The sequence below is a fragment of the Drosophila takahashii genome, chromosome 3L, assembly GCF_030179915.1.
Source record: "Drosophila takahashii strain IR98-3 E-12201 chromosome 3L, DtakHiC1v2, whole genome shotgun sequence".
NCBI lineage: Eukaryota > Metazoa > Arthropoda > Insecta > Diptera > Drosophilidae > Drosophila > Drosophila takahashii.
In genome coordinates, this window is record NC_091680.1 from 16460491 (window position 1) to 16475536 (window position 15046).

At 44.3% G+C, this 15046-nt stretch overlaps 1 protein-coding gene across 4 annotated transcripts; it reads right to left on the bottom strand.

The window, feature by feature from the left end:
- Nucleotides 1–2513: 2513 nt before the first annotated feature.
- Nucleotides 2514–15043, bottom strand: Cad74A (cadherin 74A). 4 transcript variants are annotated; one of them, XM_070215039.1, is made up of 9 exons: nt 14884–15043; nt 13827–14154; nt 8579–8943; nt 7014–8511; nt 6692–6953; nt 5017–6631; nt 4655–4957; nt 3452–4593; nt 2514–3388 (listed from the first exon to the last, which is right to left on the bottom strand). In XM_070215039.1, the coding sequence occupies exons 2-9, from the start codon at nt 13975–13977 to the stop codon at nt 3262–3264; spliced, it is 5463 nt and encodes a 1820-aa protein (XP_070071140.1). In that variant the 5' UTR covers nt 13978–14154; nt 14884–15043; the 3' UTR covers nt 2514–3261. The 4 variants fall into 4 exon arrangements, with proteins under 4 accessions (XP_070071140.1, XP_017004285.3, XP_070071138.1 ...); XM_017148796.3 differs by having other exon boundaries at nt 14867–15043; XM_070215037.1 differs by lacking the exon at nt 14884–15043 and adding an exon at nt 14835–14851.
- Nucleotides 15044–15046: the final 3 nt, after the last annotated feature.

Sequence of the window (15046 nt, forward strand, 5' to 3'; positions counted from 1 at the left end):
TATGCAGCGCCATGTGCATAATGAAGCTGACATTTCTAATTTATGGTTGATATTTGTTAATTTTTTTTTCTCCGTTCTGCGTAAATTGAAACGAAAGGTTGGCACTAAAATGTCGGCAAAACAACGGTTTCATGCCCAGTTATTGTTGAATGTAAACAACGGACGCGGAGCGAGCGATTTAATGGGGGTTACGGAGGAGAAATAGGAATCCTTTCGTTGATCCTAAGCTGACGCATCCTGGTAATTCCACTTCCGGCTTAGAGCTGAAATTCGCGCGAAAATCCCGCGGTAATTCCGCCATTGTGTGGAGTTACACAAAAAAACGAGGGAAAATTCGGGAAAAACTGCGGAAAATCTTTGCAAAAATGAATTGCGAAAATTACCCCAAAATATAAATGGGAAGCCGAACTAGTAGTTAACTGCAATTACGCAACCCCTAAGTCCTTTTTTATGGCCCTGCCACCTCGACAAGCGACCGTTATGATTCCTTGCCTAACTTTCCTGCCCGGCTTTTCACTTTTTGGTATGCACGCAAGGCTTTTGACTATTTGTTGCTCGATCAGGAGAAGGAGGAGGTTCCATGGCAAAGGAAATGGCCGGGCTCATTCATTAATTGTTGGCATTGTTTGTCGGCTTGTCAGCCGGACATCTGGCTCGACACTAGCCGTCAGAGAACTGAATCTGGGGTAAAAAGTTAATTTGTGGACACCTGCCTACACACGTGATATGTGTAAGGCAAATAAAACGTTTCAAAGCCAAGTTGTGTGAATCAGATAATATCTGAAGTAATAAATGTCCTCTATAAACGTAATTTTTTGGAAATAATGTTGAAAAGATAGCATCAATGCATTTTCTTTTACTAAATCTAAGTGGTTGTACTTCCATTTATATTATGAAGACTTTATTGCTTTTAATTAATTTGTAATTTCTAGATTATTGTTATGGTAACTGAAAGTTAAAAAAAATGAATTTATTGTCAAATTTAGATTTTCCATAAGAAATTTTTCGAAATTAAAAAAATTTGAGATATTAGATTTGAAATTGCGAATTTGTATTACTATCTTGACTTACAAACATTGAAATAATCAAACGTGAAATATAATATCACCTTAAAATAACTTAAATTCTTTTTTTTTTTAGGTATTTAGTGTTATGAATTTTTGTAATAATCATAACTGGTTTCTCACTTGTAGATACCGCTAAGTTAAGTCATTGGCGCCAAAAAGGTTTATCTATTCTATCCAGTGGTATTAATTGGTGATTACCAAAATTCGAGACTTGATACTCGGCGCCATGAGTGATTTCCAAACGAGCCACTTTGACACTCGAATTTGTAGTGTGATTTATGAGGATGACACTGCCATCATCAATCACTGTTCAAGTGGAAGGTGATTTAGCAAAACACAAAAAGTGTGAGACTGCAAGGGAAACTGCAATCCAGGTTAGTTAGGCTTTATGTAAATTTCAGAGACTTTCGCTAGTAAGGGAAACAAGTTTAATTACACTCCATCTCTGGGGAGGGGGTGAGGGGCGAGCAACCCCCAAAGGTTCGCTTCAGCTAAGTTGACCCGGACAACACTTGATTCGATGTCTTGCGTTGTTGATGTTGTTTCGCTTTAAAAAGTTATAAAAATAAGTCGATGGAGAGTGGCAGCAGCAACCCCCGAGTTCATCCTGTGCACCCTTTGATTTTGGCCAGGATGCAAGGATCGGGGATCGGGGCAGGACCAGCATCATCCCCTGTTTTCCCGCCCGTTCGCTCGTTCGTTGCCAGGGGCTAATGAGCGCCGCACATTAGTTTTAACAACATTTATTATTTATGGGTTTTTCCCTCCCCCTGTCCCGCTCACCCTTGCTGCATCTGCATTGCTCTCTCTCTCACTCTGCCCGGTATATTTACTTTAGACGTTATATTTTCACTTGCCTGCATAGTGACGCAGTTCTCAAAATGAACTCAAAATGGGAGTTTGCAATTACTCTAAGCACGACAAGTTTAATTGGAATTTGGAATCCGGAGCGGCTCGTTAACAACTTGAGCCAGAATCTGATGGTACTTAAAAGCGCTCCGAAACGGGTGAAAGGATAATGCGAATTTATCTTTCAGTGGTTTGTCTAATGAAAGACTTGAAGGATTTACTTTGGGATTTACTTAGCTTGAAAAGTAAATAACTAAAAATAAATTAAAAATCCTCAATAATTATTAATAAATAGTTTGGATATTTTAAAAGGATATATATTATATTTTATTTCATCCCATGTTTTTAGAAAGTCTTCTAATACTAAATTATTTTACCCAACAAAAAAATGGTTTTTATAAATTATGTTACTCTAACTCTATTATTCCAATATGTATTTATGAATAACCAATCTATCCTAATAAATACCAACTTTAATTAATCACTCCCAATTTTTAGCCCACACCTTTATGGATTTCAGGCCATTAGTGGGGATACGATTCATTTGCATATCACTTCACACGCCCATGTGTCGGGAAAACTGAGTAAATGCTCGCGTTTTGTTTTTCACATTTTTGTAGTTAATAGAATTTATTTGCACACATGTTCACATTGGACAAACTACTTAGTCGTATATAAATATATTTACTTAATAGCGAAAGCATATGCATTCTGTTTGAAAACGGAAAACTCATTTTCGGTCGACACGCACATGGCCTTTTCTGACTTTGACTCCTGTCCTGGTCGAGGATTGGATTGCGGAGCTGGAATTGGGCTGCCTTTTGTGGCGATGTTGTTTATTCTGCACTTGTTCGACATGTTGCGGACAAATAGACGATAAGATAAATATATGTAAAAATAAATGCATTCCAGACCAGCCAAAGTACGAATGAAAACCCGCCAAATCGGTCCGGGAATCGAGCACTTCAGCACAAATGACACAAAGAACTGACTCGACTTAGGCTAACATTTCAATTGGATAATCATAATCGCTAGGCTTTATACAGTATTCATAGTTATTAACAATAGACCTAGGCTAAATGGGGCTACACGTACATACTAGATCACGCGCATAGTATGCTTAAGCTTATGGTATATGGACTGATTTGGCATTCTACCGTCTACCAATCTCTGCTAGAAAAAAGTCCCGGTTCGCAGTTGCCAAGCGGAGATCCCTTACATTATTCTAGGGATCTCCGCTGGTGCAAAGGGGTCTTGAGTCTTGGGGGCACTACTAGTCTACTAGGTTGGTGTGTTGTGGTCAGTGGTTGAACCTGGACCTTCCCGTGCAGAAGATGAGCTGCGGCTACAAGGGTCCGTAGATGGGTTCCGAGTAGAGCACGGCTGGCATGGAGTAGCTATACGAGGTGGGCGTGTGCTCCGTGGAGGCTCGCAGACTCGCCTGTAGACTCCGCTTGCTGTGACGTTTCAGCCTTTAAAAAGATAATTAACATTAGATATTAAGGTCAGGTTTAATTCTCCTAAATTAAACTTACTTCTTCTTCAAACAGCAGGCTGTGCACAGGGAAACCAAGGCAGCCAGGCCAATGAGGGCGGCCAGGAAGACCAGCCACGCCCCCGCCGAGGTGAGCATGCCCGCAAAGAGGGCCGCTGCATGGGTCCTCCTCACCGAACAGGACTCCACCTCACTAACCCCATAGGCGGCATATATATCGATGAGCTCCTGTCGCAGTTGCTGCGAGTTCATCAGCTTGTGCATCTCACTGAAGGACAACGCGGCTCCGTTCTTGAACATCTGGAAGCAGGAGCTGGTGGACGTAAAGTCCAGACTCATGTCGGGTCTGGTAAACACCTGGGTGTCCAGGACATGGAGCTCCAGTCCCAGGGGCTTCAGTTTCTTCTGCAACTGCTCCTGGAAGGGACGGATGTTGTGCTGGATTTCGTTGGGCGGCCGGGCAAAGACGAACTTCAGCAAGGATTTGTCTCGGATCACAAACACCTTGAGGTTACTGTGCGCTTGACGTCTGGGCGCCGCCGAATTGTTGGCCATCACCCGCATCAGGAAGTAGCCATCCACGTAGTCAGCAAAGGAACCTCCAGTTCGCAGCTCTCCAGTTCGATTGTTTAGGGTGAAAAGATTCTGGAGATTACCGAGGGCCAGACTGCGACTTCTCTTATAGAACTGCGGGACAAACGTGACATTCTCGATGGATAGACCAACGGGTGGAGCCTCGGCATCCGCATCGCTGGCCTTTAAAGTGGTCACCACCGTGTCGATGGGCACATTGATCCTAATGCCCACAGTGGGATCTGGTTGCTCGAACTGTGGCAGATTGTCGTCGATGTCCAGTACTCGGATGGTGATACGCAAATGCGAGGGATCGCGACGATCATAGGGGTCTCCAACAAACTTGTAGCCAGGTTCACCCAGTTTCATGCACTTGATCGTCAGGGTGAAGGACTCGACCAGCTCTCGATCGATGGGCTTCTGGGTCTTGAGTATGGCCAGGCTCTCGTTATTTCGCTCTACCGTGAACAACTGCTCGTTGTTTCCCTCAATGATCACATAATCAATGGCGGCATTCTCGCCCAGATCCTCGTCCAAAGCGGTGAAGTTGCCCACAATAGTGCCAGCCGGTTCCTCCTCTCTCACTGACATGCTCAAGGGTCCTTCGTCCTTTAAAGAAAATATTATATTTATTATTTAATGTTTTTGTGGAATCCTCCAATTTACTCACAACTTCTCGGGCGAATCTAGGTTCGTGATCATCCACATCCAGCACTGCAATCTGAAGAATTCGCGTCACCGACTGCTTGGGCTGTCCATTGTCACTCACTTCCAGCAGAATCCTGTACATGTTCTTCGTCTCTCGATCTAGGGTTTGCCTGGTTGTTATTAGTCCCGTGTGGGCATCTATGATGAAGGCTTCGGCATCTGGAGTATCTGGCAGGATGCGATATGTAATGCTTCCAGACGGAGTGTTCTCATCATCCGGATCGCTGGCAATGACTTGAAAGACTGGGGCTCCAATGACAGCGTTCTAAAATAGTTAATTTATTTAATTAGAAACATTCGATAGCTTTTTTAATAGTTACTCACCTCTGTGACATTGGCCATTTGTCCAACGCGAGGAGCCAGAAAATATGGCACTCCATCGTTGGCACTCACATCCCCGATAAATATCCGGACATCTGTGTCGGTGGATAGGGTAGGCTGCTTGGGCAGCTGGTTACCATTGTCCTGGGCCCGAACGATCAGTACGTAGGGATCGGCGCGACCTTTGCCCGTAAGATTGCGTCGCGTGGATATCAGACCACTCTTCGGATCCACCTTGAAGAGGCCATTGGCCTCGCCCTCGTTGACCAACTCGTAGCGCACCTCGCCGCCCAGACCCTCATCCGCATCCACGGCCTCCAGCTGCAGGACAAACGAATCGATTTGGGCATTTTCCGGTATCACCGTGCTGTACTTCTTCTGCGTAAACTCCGGAGCATTGTCATTCACATCGAGTACCTCGATTTGCAACTCCACCACACTCTGTTTGGCATCCGTGGGTCGACCAGGTGAATCCTCCGCCTTGATCTGCAACTGAATCCTAGGTGTTCGCTCCCTATCGATATTCTGCCCACTGGCTACGATTATCTCCCCGGTGGTATTGTTAATCTCAAAGAGCATGGCGTGCTCTCCTTGGAGCGAGTAGATGATCTTGTGGTAGCCCAAACGCTCATCCCGGGCATTGAGCACCGCATCCTTGTCCAGAGCTCTCACCCGGATCACTCGCTCGGGATGAGGTCGGTTCTCGATGATGGTGGCGCGATAGGAACTCTGCTCGAACCGCGGACTGTTATCGTTCACATTCTCCACGGTGATATTCACCCGGCTAACTGTGCTCCTCTGCCGATCGGCGCTATTGGCACGCACTTGCAGTTCAAAATCGGGACCAGTCTCACCCAAAGTCTCGTAGTCCAGCCGCTTCTTGAGGATCACCTCGCCCGTTCGCTCGGCCACCTGGAAGTAGTCCACTTGCTTGGGTTCCACCAACTCGAAACTGGTTATGGGCTGCCGCGACACCGGATCCTCGGCCTGCAGGATGAACAGCGCACTATCGATGGGCATCTCCTCCTTGATCTTCACATCGATGACGGGCCTTGAGCTAGACCAACCGGGGTTCTTGAACACGGGATTGGTGTCCTGGAAGGACTGTACATACACGGTAACCTCGGTGGCATCCACTTGACCCTCGGGATCCACCTCCGCATTGAGATCTCGCACTCCCACGGTGAAAATGATGATGGCGGCCACATCGTGACGAAGTGACCCGTTGACGAAGATCTCACCGCTTTGACTGTCCACGCGGAATGCCTCCTGCAGGCGGTAATTACTGCGATTGGCTATATTCACACCCGCTTTGGTGGTCGCCGTGACAGGACCTATTAAGCCATACTCCAATTTCGAATTGAGATCCTTGTCGATGGCCCTGACTCGAAGGACACTTTCTCCAACAGCTGTCCTCTCGGAAACATAGGCCGCATAGCTATTCTGCTCAAACTTGGGACGCTCATCATTGATGTCCTTGACATTCACATAGACTGTAGTCGTGGCTGTTTCCGGAATGGGAGTGCCCGAGTCCACGGCATTCACGATGATCTCGAAGCTGTTCATGTTCGAGTCGCGATCAATGCGGGCTTGCGGCGATACGGTTATCAAACCGGAACTGAAAGATAGATAAAAGTTATGATATAGGTGTTTTAAAAAAATAGTTAAACAAACTCACAGTTCATCAATCTCAAAGTTATCGTTGGCTCCCACAATCCTGTAGCGCAGCAGGCTGTCCAGACCATCCGGATCGTGGGCGGAAACGGAAGTGACATTAGATCCTGGAAGGGCATTCTCGGGAATGGAGACTCGATAGCTGGGCGGTCCAATGATGGGCAGGTTCTCCATATTCTGGAAGTGGCCACGAAAGATGGGTCGCTGATTTCCAGAGATGCCAACGCGTACCAAAACACGAGTGGTGTTGGACAAGGGAGGAATGCCTGAAAAGAATAACTGGCTTGATGGAAAAATATTTTTTAAGAAATAGAGAAATATCTTACCGAAATCTGTGGCCGAAACCACCAGTTCGTACTCTCCTCGTTCCGTGTCCATGGATCGCGCCGCCTTTTGGATGACAATCTCGCCCGTATCCGGCTCGATTCGGAATACATTTCCGGCAATACTATTCTCGGACACAATCGAATACCTAACCCTACCATTGCCCTGGGTGGGACCATCAGCATCGTGGGCGCGGACAAAGAACTGAGGCTCAAATAGAGCTGCACCTTCTCTAATAGTTCGACTGTACTCGCCGCTCTCGAAGCTCGGATGGTTGTCGTTGACGTCGGTGACCCCGATGAAGAGATTGGCATTCGCCTCGCGATCACCTCCGTCGATGGCCACCACTGTGAGGCTGTAGCTGCTCTGCTTTTCGTAGTCCAGGGGTTTTAGGAGGTAAAGACCTCCGGTCTCTGGATCAACATAGAAGTTGTCTGCCCCGAAACCCTTGAGCACGTAGCGCACATGTCCAAATTCTCCGGAATCCGCATCGCTGGCCTTCACATGACCGATCAAAGCGTCCACTGGAAGATTCTCGGCTGCCGTAAAACGATAGGTTCCTTGATCGAAAACCGGTGCATTGTCATTGGCATCCAGCAAGTGGATCTCTACCCGCGACTTGGCCTTCTCCACGCCCTTGACCGAAGCCACCAGATCGAATTCGAACTTGCGGAGGTCAGGATCACGGACATCGTAGTCCAAGCGACTGGCATTTAGCACCTTGACAACCACCGGTGTCCGACCTTGAGCATCCGAAGGGGAAACAGCAAACACCCCGGCGGAATTGGAGACATCCCTCAGGGAAAGCTGATAGCGACTATTCTCGCCCATATCCCGATCATCCACGAAAATCGAGAGTCCCGGCAGAGGCATTCCATTGGCCAGGTTCTCCGTTATCGAGACATTAAAGTGCGCTCCACTAAAAGTGGGCTGGTGATCGTCCACATCGGTTACCACAATGGTTACCCGCGTTAGTGAGTGCTCGGCAGGAATGGCTCCATCGATCAGTTCGGTGGCTCTGATGGAGAAGACGTACACCCCGCCATTCTGCAGGATCTCCGCGTTTTCCCGATCCAGTGGTTCGGCGGTGGTCTGCAGCACGGCGGTTCCCTCGCGGGGATCTCCAAAGGGCACTAGTTCAAAGTGTCCGAAGGGTTCATCCTCCAGGGAGAGGAAAATATCCCTGGGGATGCCCACATCCCCGTCGATGGCCTTCACCGTGAGTATGCTCACTCCAGCTGGCGTGTTTTCCGGAACTGTGGCGGAATACGGGGCATTGGTGAAGACCGGCGGTTGATCCTGGATGTCGATCACATTGATCGAAATGGTGGCCAGCGAGGAGAGGCGGTTATCCAGAGCGCTGTCCGAAGCTGAGATGGTCAAGATGTACGAGGGGCGACTCTCAAAGTCCAGTGGTTGCTTTAAAGCCACTCGAGCGGTGTAGTTTCCATCGGAGATCTTAACTGCGCGCACCTCAAAGATGTCGCAAATGTCGTTTTCCTGGAAAAATTAATTGATTTATTAAACAAATAAATATAATAATATTTTAAATTAATATATCACCCACCTCGACGCACTTCATCTGGATCTCTGCATTGATGCCCTCATCCCGATCGATCACCACAATGGGTGGCTCCACATTTAGCTCCGCACCTATAGGTAGGGATTCACTAGCAGTGGCTGTGTAGGGTCTGCCCAGGAAAACCGGCTGATTGTCATTGTAATCCCGCACGGGAATCTCCCGCCTTTGGGAGACGGTATTCGGTTCGGTGCCATAAACACCTTCGTCCGTGATGCTAATGATCACCTCTACTGTGTCCTGGGTCTCTCGATCCAACTCCTGGCGCAGGCGCACCACTCCCGTTTCGCGATCCACGGAGAAAACGGGTCCACTGATACTGTACTTTAAGCGACCTCCTTCTGGATCGGTGCCTGAAATTAAAATTTTAAAATATAATTAAATCATTAAAAAGAATTTTTTTAGGCTATTTTATGGTAGGGGTGTGTAGGGTAATGTGACGAAAATTACAAATAAATGTAGAAGTCTCCCCTTATCGTGTCGACAATGTATTTACAGTAATATTAATAAGAAGTCCCGTAATTTGTCCATGAGGTAATTTTCGCTAAAAATGTGGTGCGCAAACTAGCAAACCTATTTAATTTACTTGTGTTTCAGCAGTGCCAGAGCAAAGATGAGTGGAAAAGAAAATCAGGCAGACAGTTTTTGGTACCTCGCGTTTTTTTCGTTTGCGCCCTTTGAGAGTATAACCGTTTTTGCTCAAAGTCTACCTTGTAGGGTATCGTGACGAACTTTTTTTATTCAAGAATTTTAATTGTTAGCGGTGATTATTTGTAAAAAAATAGAGTAATACCAGATAACATTTACTGCTGCAGTTTTATTGTTGTTTTTAATAGTGACGTCACTGCACTTTGACCATTTTTTTTGTAAGTTTGGGTATTATCTTATTACGAATCGTTCGTCACCTTACCCTACACTTCCCTATCATTTTAAAGTACGTCATTATCAGTTACGAATAGTAAGCAGTGGTTCACCCAAAAATTATTTAATTTTTATAGAGCTTTCATTAAAAAGTAAAATAAGCTACTGTACAAGCATAAGTAAGATCATAAGTTTTCTGGGAGGTTTGGCATCAGAGAACCCACACAGATTCAACACACAAAGCCTAGAAAAATTCTTAGGAATTTATCATTCACCAAATGAGATAAGCATTTCCCAAATACTTTTCCTAATTCAGAAATAATTTTTGTTTATATCAATTTTAATTTACTGATTAAAATACATCATAAAACTAATCAATCTAATTATAATATATTTTTCTTCGTGTGGATGACGTGTGTTTGCCAGCCGGAAAAAGTGCAACAAATTAGTTGGCGACGGTTTGTTTGGTCTGTCGGTGGGTCCCGGTGTTTGACACGCTCACTGCTTTAATTACGGGTAATCCGAGCCAGCGTCATAGGCTGTCACTTCGGGGAAGTCGTTCAGTAGAGCCGCCGCCGCCATCGGTTTATGTAAAAGCGTGTGAAAAATGCTAATTCGGTTCCCACAACCGACTTTTCCACTCGACTGCAGTTTCCCGGCCCCGCGGAACTAGAAACTGGGGCAACTAGTTAGTCGGGGGTCTAACCCTAAGTGGATTGTGTCATTCCCCCGGCATTTTCTCTTTCTCGCTGCCCCTCGGTGTCTAATAACAGGAAATATATCTACAAGTATTTGACTCGGGCAGCCAAAAAATTCCAGCTCGGGGGCAACACGAAATTACTTTAGAAATTCTACCGAAGCAATCATGGAGAAAAGAAAGAAAACAAATGAACCCGAGGAGCTTACAAAAGAAAACAGAGACGGGAAAACTGCTTTTGGCAGACAAATTTTTCAAGTTTGCAGGGGGGAATTGGGGAATAGTTGGGAGCGGGTCTGTGGTACACCGACAATTGCAGCATGACCACAAAAAAATAAAAATAAAAACACGGCTCTAAGCGGGAAGCAAACAGGCAGAGCCGCTCCTCCGGTTCACCAAAACCCAAACATACCGATATCATTTCCCTGCCCCGAGTGCCCCTGAGTTTATTGCTCTATCCCAATAACCAAACTTGATTCCCTTGCATTGGCGCGTGAGTGACCGTTTTAGCTTTTCAAAGTACATAATCATTTTTTGAGCTCACTATTTTTTTCATACCGTGTAATTGTGTGTTCAGAATCGTGGTTTAGTTTATAGTTATATTATAATATTTATTACAATTAAGGTTTATAGTTTATAGTTTAAAGTTTATAGTTTTATTTAAATATTTAATACATTTAAGGTCTTATTTAAGTAAAATAGCTAGTAAAATCAAAACAGAAAAGATTATTCGATTCGATTTTTGCTAGAAATTGGTTTGAAATAGCTTTTCTATAGGATTCCTAACTATTTTGTGCAATACTTATGTTAAATTGATACTTTCCTTAATTGCTGATCTTATCATAAAAGTTATTTGAACCCCCTATAATCTATCTGAAATCTGATAAATGCCGAAATGTAATCGATCTTTTATAGATAAACAGGGTATCTCTAGATCAACCCTCACCGCCTTTCGATTCTCGCTCGTTTTCTCTTTATGAATTCTCGTGTTCGATCCAAGTGTGTGTGTACATATGGGCATGTTTTTTGGGCATTTGGGGGAAAAGTGGAAAAGCTGAATGATCACTGTAATTGCGGGTACGTGCGAGTTGTGGAAAAGCTTTTCTACTTTTCACTTTGCCCAGCATGGATGCTTTTATAGGGGGTGAGGATGTAATTGTTGTGGTTGCCATTGTTGCTGTTGATGCGGCAGAAATAATTTGTGATTTCATGCTTGGCCGAGCGTATTTGTTAATATTTTGGTTATTATTACACATGGAAAAGTGGTTGGGCCGAGAAACGCCCGCCATGTGCCAACATTTATTCGTTTTTAGCCAGTGTTTCTACTTGTGGGCAGTGTGTAATTAAGTGGGTATGTAGAGAAAACCCAAGTGGTTAAGCGATAGGAGTTTTCTGTGCAACAGGCCGTGCAATTAAATCCTCCAGTTTCGACACTATCCCAGGTAATCCCAGTGGACGTTCGGGTTATGCAACAATTGACACTCGGTATTGACTTGCAATCTCGGATTATGTTGTTCCCAAAATGGTTTCAATTTCCCGGCTCACCGTTTAGACAGAGCAATTTCCTTGGCCTGGTCAGTTTTTCCATTTACTTTTCGGTGTCTAGGCACTCTTGATTTCGAACGCACCGCAGTAAAAAGCAAACGTGTTTCGTATCTCACGGATGCCGCTTGCAAAACGAACCAGTCCCCATCTGCATCCGAGTCTCGGTTACATTTGCAGGCGGAGTCACTGGGTGAGCATCATCATCCAAGGCGATTTGGCACACGCTCGGCAACCAGTTAAGACAATACCCCATCTGATTATGAAGTTGCCATGGAGCGGCATCAAATTGCAGGCCTCTCGAAGTCTACGAACTGCAACTGCGATTGTATCTTAACTGGGCCTCTGTGTTAGGGTGTCATTTGGTTGTGGGGCAGGTGCAAACTAGATTTGCCAGTTGGATAATACAATTCAAAGGGGGAGTTTCAGGCGCTGCCCCAAAAGTTTATTGAGTCTTAGTTTGCAGTTAGAGGAAATCGACTCTCGATTGATTGCCACTCTCGATCGCTATAGAGTAAAAGTGCTGGTTTCATTCTCCATCTAATGGAGGCCATTACCTCGCCGCCATCACCATTATCGTGGACTAACACTTATCGACGGCGGTGGTGCTACGCACAAACGTGTTCAAATGCATTTCCGCCTGCTCACCTATCAGATACATATGTATCTTGGCTGTCTCTGTTTGTTTTTGTTTGTCAATTGATTAGCAAACTGCATTCTTCAGCGAGCTAACTCCAAAAAAACTACAAACCAGAAACAGAGACAGAAAAAGGAAAAAAATAAACAATAAATACATGAATATCTTGTTGGCTTATCGTGAATTCTTGCAGATCCGCACTGCATATTTTAAGCCAACTTGCATTATGCAATCGCAGAAAAAAAATACTGCATTCGTATATCTGTCGAGTGTGAGATACGAGGGTGCTGAAAACGTGCGGCGACCACAAAAATCCAATACCCCGCACAAGGTTTACCCGAAGTAGGTGGCCCACCCAGTGCAAAGCGAGTCCAAGAAATGAAAGTCACCATTGGTAATTTGAGGTATGATCAAAAGCCAAATTACAAAATTATTAGAGCCAGTTTTGGTGGAATGTTGGTCGGCACCGAAAGGGGAATACCCTCTGTATGGCCTATTAAAGACAAAGGCAATTTAAGGGAAAGTAATGACTTCACTTAGGCAAAATTATCGCTTTAGGTCAAAAGATAATTATTAAATATTAAATTTATTATGCCATTGTTATTCTTGTACTTAAAAAAAATAAGCTATTTTATTAACAATTGTATAATGAAACAATCAAAGAATGATTCTATAAATACGGAGAAATTTCATTTTGTTTTCCCCAATACTTTTAATATTAACAGAGCCAATTATTTTTCTTTTAATTTTTTGCTTTTTAATTACATTTTAAAGTTTATTTAGTTTACAGATTATTATAAGTCATTAATGTAGGTATACAGACATAACTTTTTACGCTTTCGAGCTCTTATTATTATTTAAAACTCGTTACTGAACTATAAAACAATTGTTTGCACAAAAGTAACGACAAAAGATAAACAATTTGATAGGTAATTTGATAATAAGTCCAAGTTCGTGACTGACTCAATAATTGCATTTATCTTGGACTTTAAAGTGGTCTTTTTACGATTTCGAGAAGTCTGGTTTCGATAAGTAATACTAGATTATTTCTAATCTTATATGTAAACTTAAAGAGTACTAATTCTCAGTCTGGTCTAATTTTGATAAAACTATTTTTGCCAACTTGGTGTACCCCCCAAAAATAACCCATATACGTTGCTATTAATAATCTCATCTTCCCACATTCACAACAAGGCTTTGATCCATCTCCTCTTTTTTTTGGCCAAAATAAAACAAACTACTGTGAGTGAAAGGCATTGCCACAAACTGCGTGGGAATTGGGCTATTGGTGTACATTGTCTTGGCGCTGCAATGAAAGCCGTGAAGCAATTCCGCATAAAATTATGAAACGTGACGACCCCGTACTACACATGTTGATAAGATGTCGAGCATGCAATCTCAGCTAGAACTACCATTCCAACTCCCACTGCTACTCCCCCTTCCCCCTGCCAATTCCACTAAAAAACCTGCGAAACACCTGGGCGGAACTGGAAACTCACCTTTCAGCTGGAAGACGGGACTGCCGACGGGCGTGTTTTCCGAGAGGCTGAAGCGGGACATATCGCCCGTTCCGGGGACGAATTGCGGTGGGTGATTTACCAGCTGGCCGGCGGTCAGGCTCAGAAAAAGTAGCAACAGCAGCGGCAACATGTTGCCGTTGCTAATTTCCAGTGCCGTTAGCAATCCGTATCCCCGTTAGGTATCCAAGTTTTCGATGGTGTTTACTCCGAGTATTTAGCACATGTAGAACGACACAGTTTCAATTTTCTTTCTTTTTTTTCGGTTTAATTTTCTGCTTTTTCACTCCGCTCTGCTCGCGTTCTTGGACTGGGCGAAATGCAAAACAAACTCTTGTTATTTATTGGGCCCGAAACAATGATTTTTCAATGCTAGCTGCAACGCCCCCCTAAGTTGGCCTTGGTTTTTCGGCTCAAATGAATGGGAATGTGCTGAGACTTAAGCTGATCTGGCAGATTTGCTTGTCTTTGGCCTTGCCATTTGAACTTTTGCCAGCTCTCGATCGCATTCCATACAAATAACGACAAAAACACAGATATTCCGCCGAGATCGAAAAGAAATTTAGTGGCGAACAGAAGATTTCACTTTATGCACATGTGAAAAGTGGCACATGATGATGAGGCGGCTGCTGTCTGCCAGTTCCGATCATTGGGCACTTCTTGGCGATTGGCAAATGCGGCGATGATGATGGCTTTCTTTTGGTACCAACACTACCAGCAAAACGAAATGTGCAAAAGCGGCTAAAACAAATAAACACACAGGCAACACGGACTGGTTCAGGTATAGTTAGTCGTATGGTAGGTATCTATGGGTTCTTGTTTTGGCCAAAAAAGAACAGCAAAGAGAGAGGTAAATAAAGGAAAAGGAAAGAAAGAGCGAGGCGAAAAACAGGAAGCAACTGCAGCTCGGAGGGGCAAATAGCTCTTTCGAAAAAATACTATAATTAACACTAATGTGGAATGAGCATTTCGGGTAAAACTATTCCACACTTTATGGGTATTTTTGGTTTTGGCCAACGCACGCAAAAATCACACACACACTCGAAACCGCAAAACGGATGACGCTAGGGTCCGAAACTTGATCTTGCGACTTCTTGTTGTTGCTGCTCTGGGATCTCTGGTGTATATTTTGTATATAGTATCTCGCGGATAACAGAATATAATCGAGTTTGAAGCGCGACAACGTCTGAACGGAGCGACGC

Coding starts and splice junctions, on each gene's coding strand:
- Cad74A (XM_070215039.1), bottom strand. CDS start 13,977: ATGTTGCCGCTGCTGTTGCTACTTTTTCTGAGCCTGACCGCCGGCCAG. Junction 6,632..6,691: donor AACTTTGAGATTGATGAACT/GTGAGTTTGTTT, acceptor TCTATCTTTCAG/TTCCGGTTTGATAACCGTAT. Junction 4,958..5,016: donor AAATGGCCAATGTCACAGAG/GTGAGTAACTAT, acceptor TAACTATTTTAG/AACGCTGTCATTGGAGCCCC.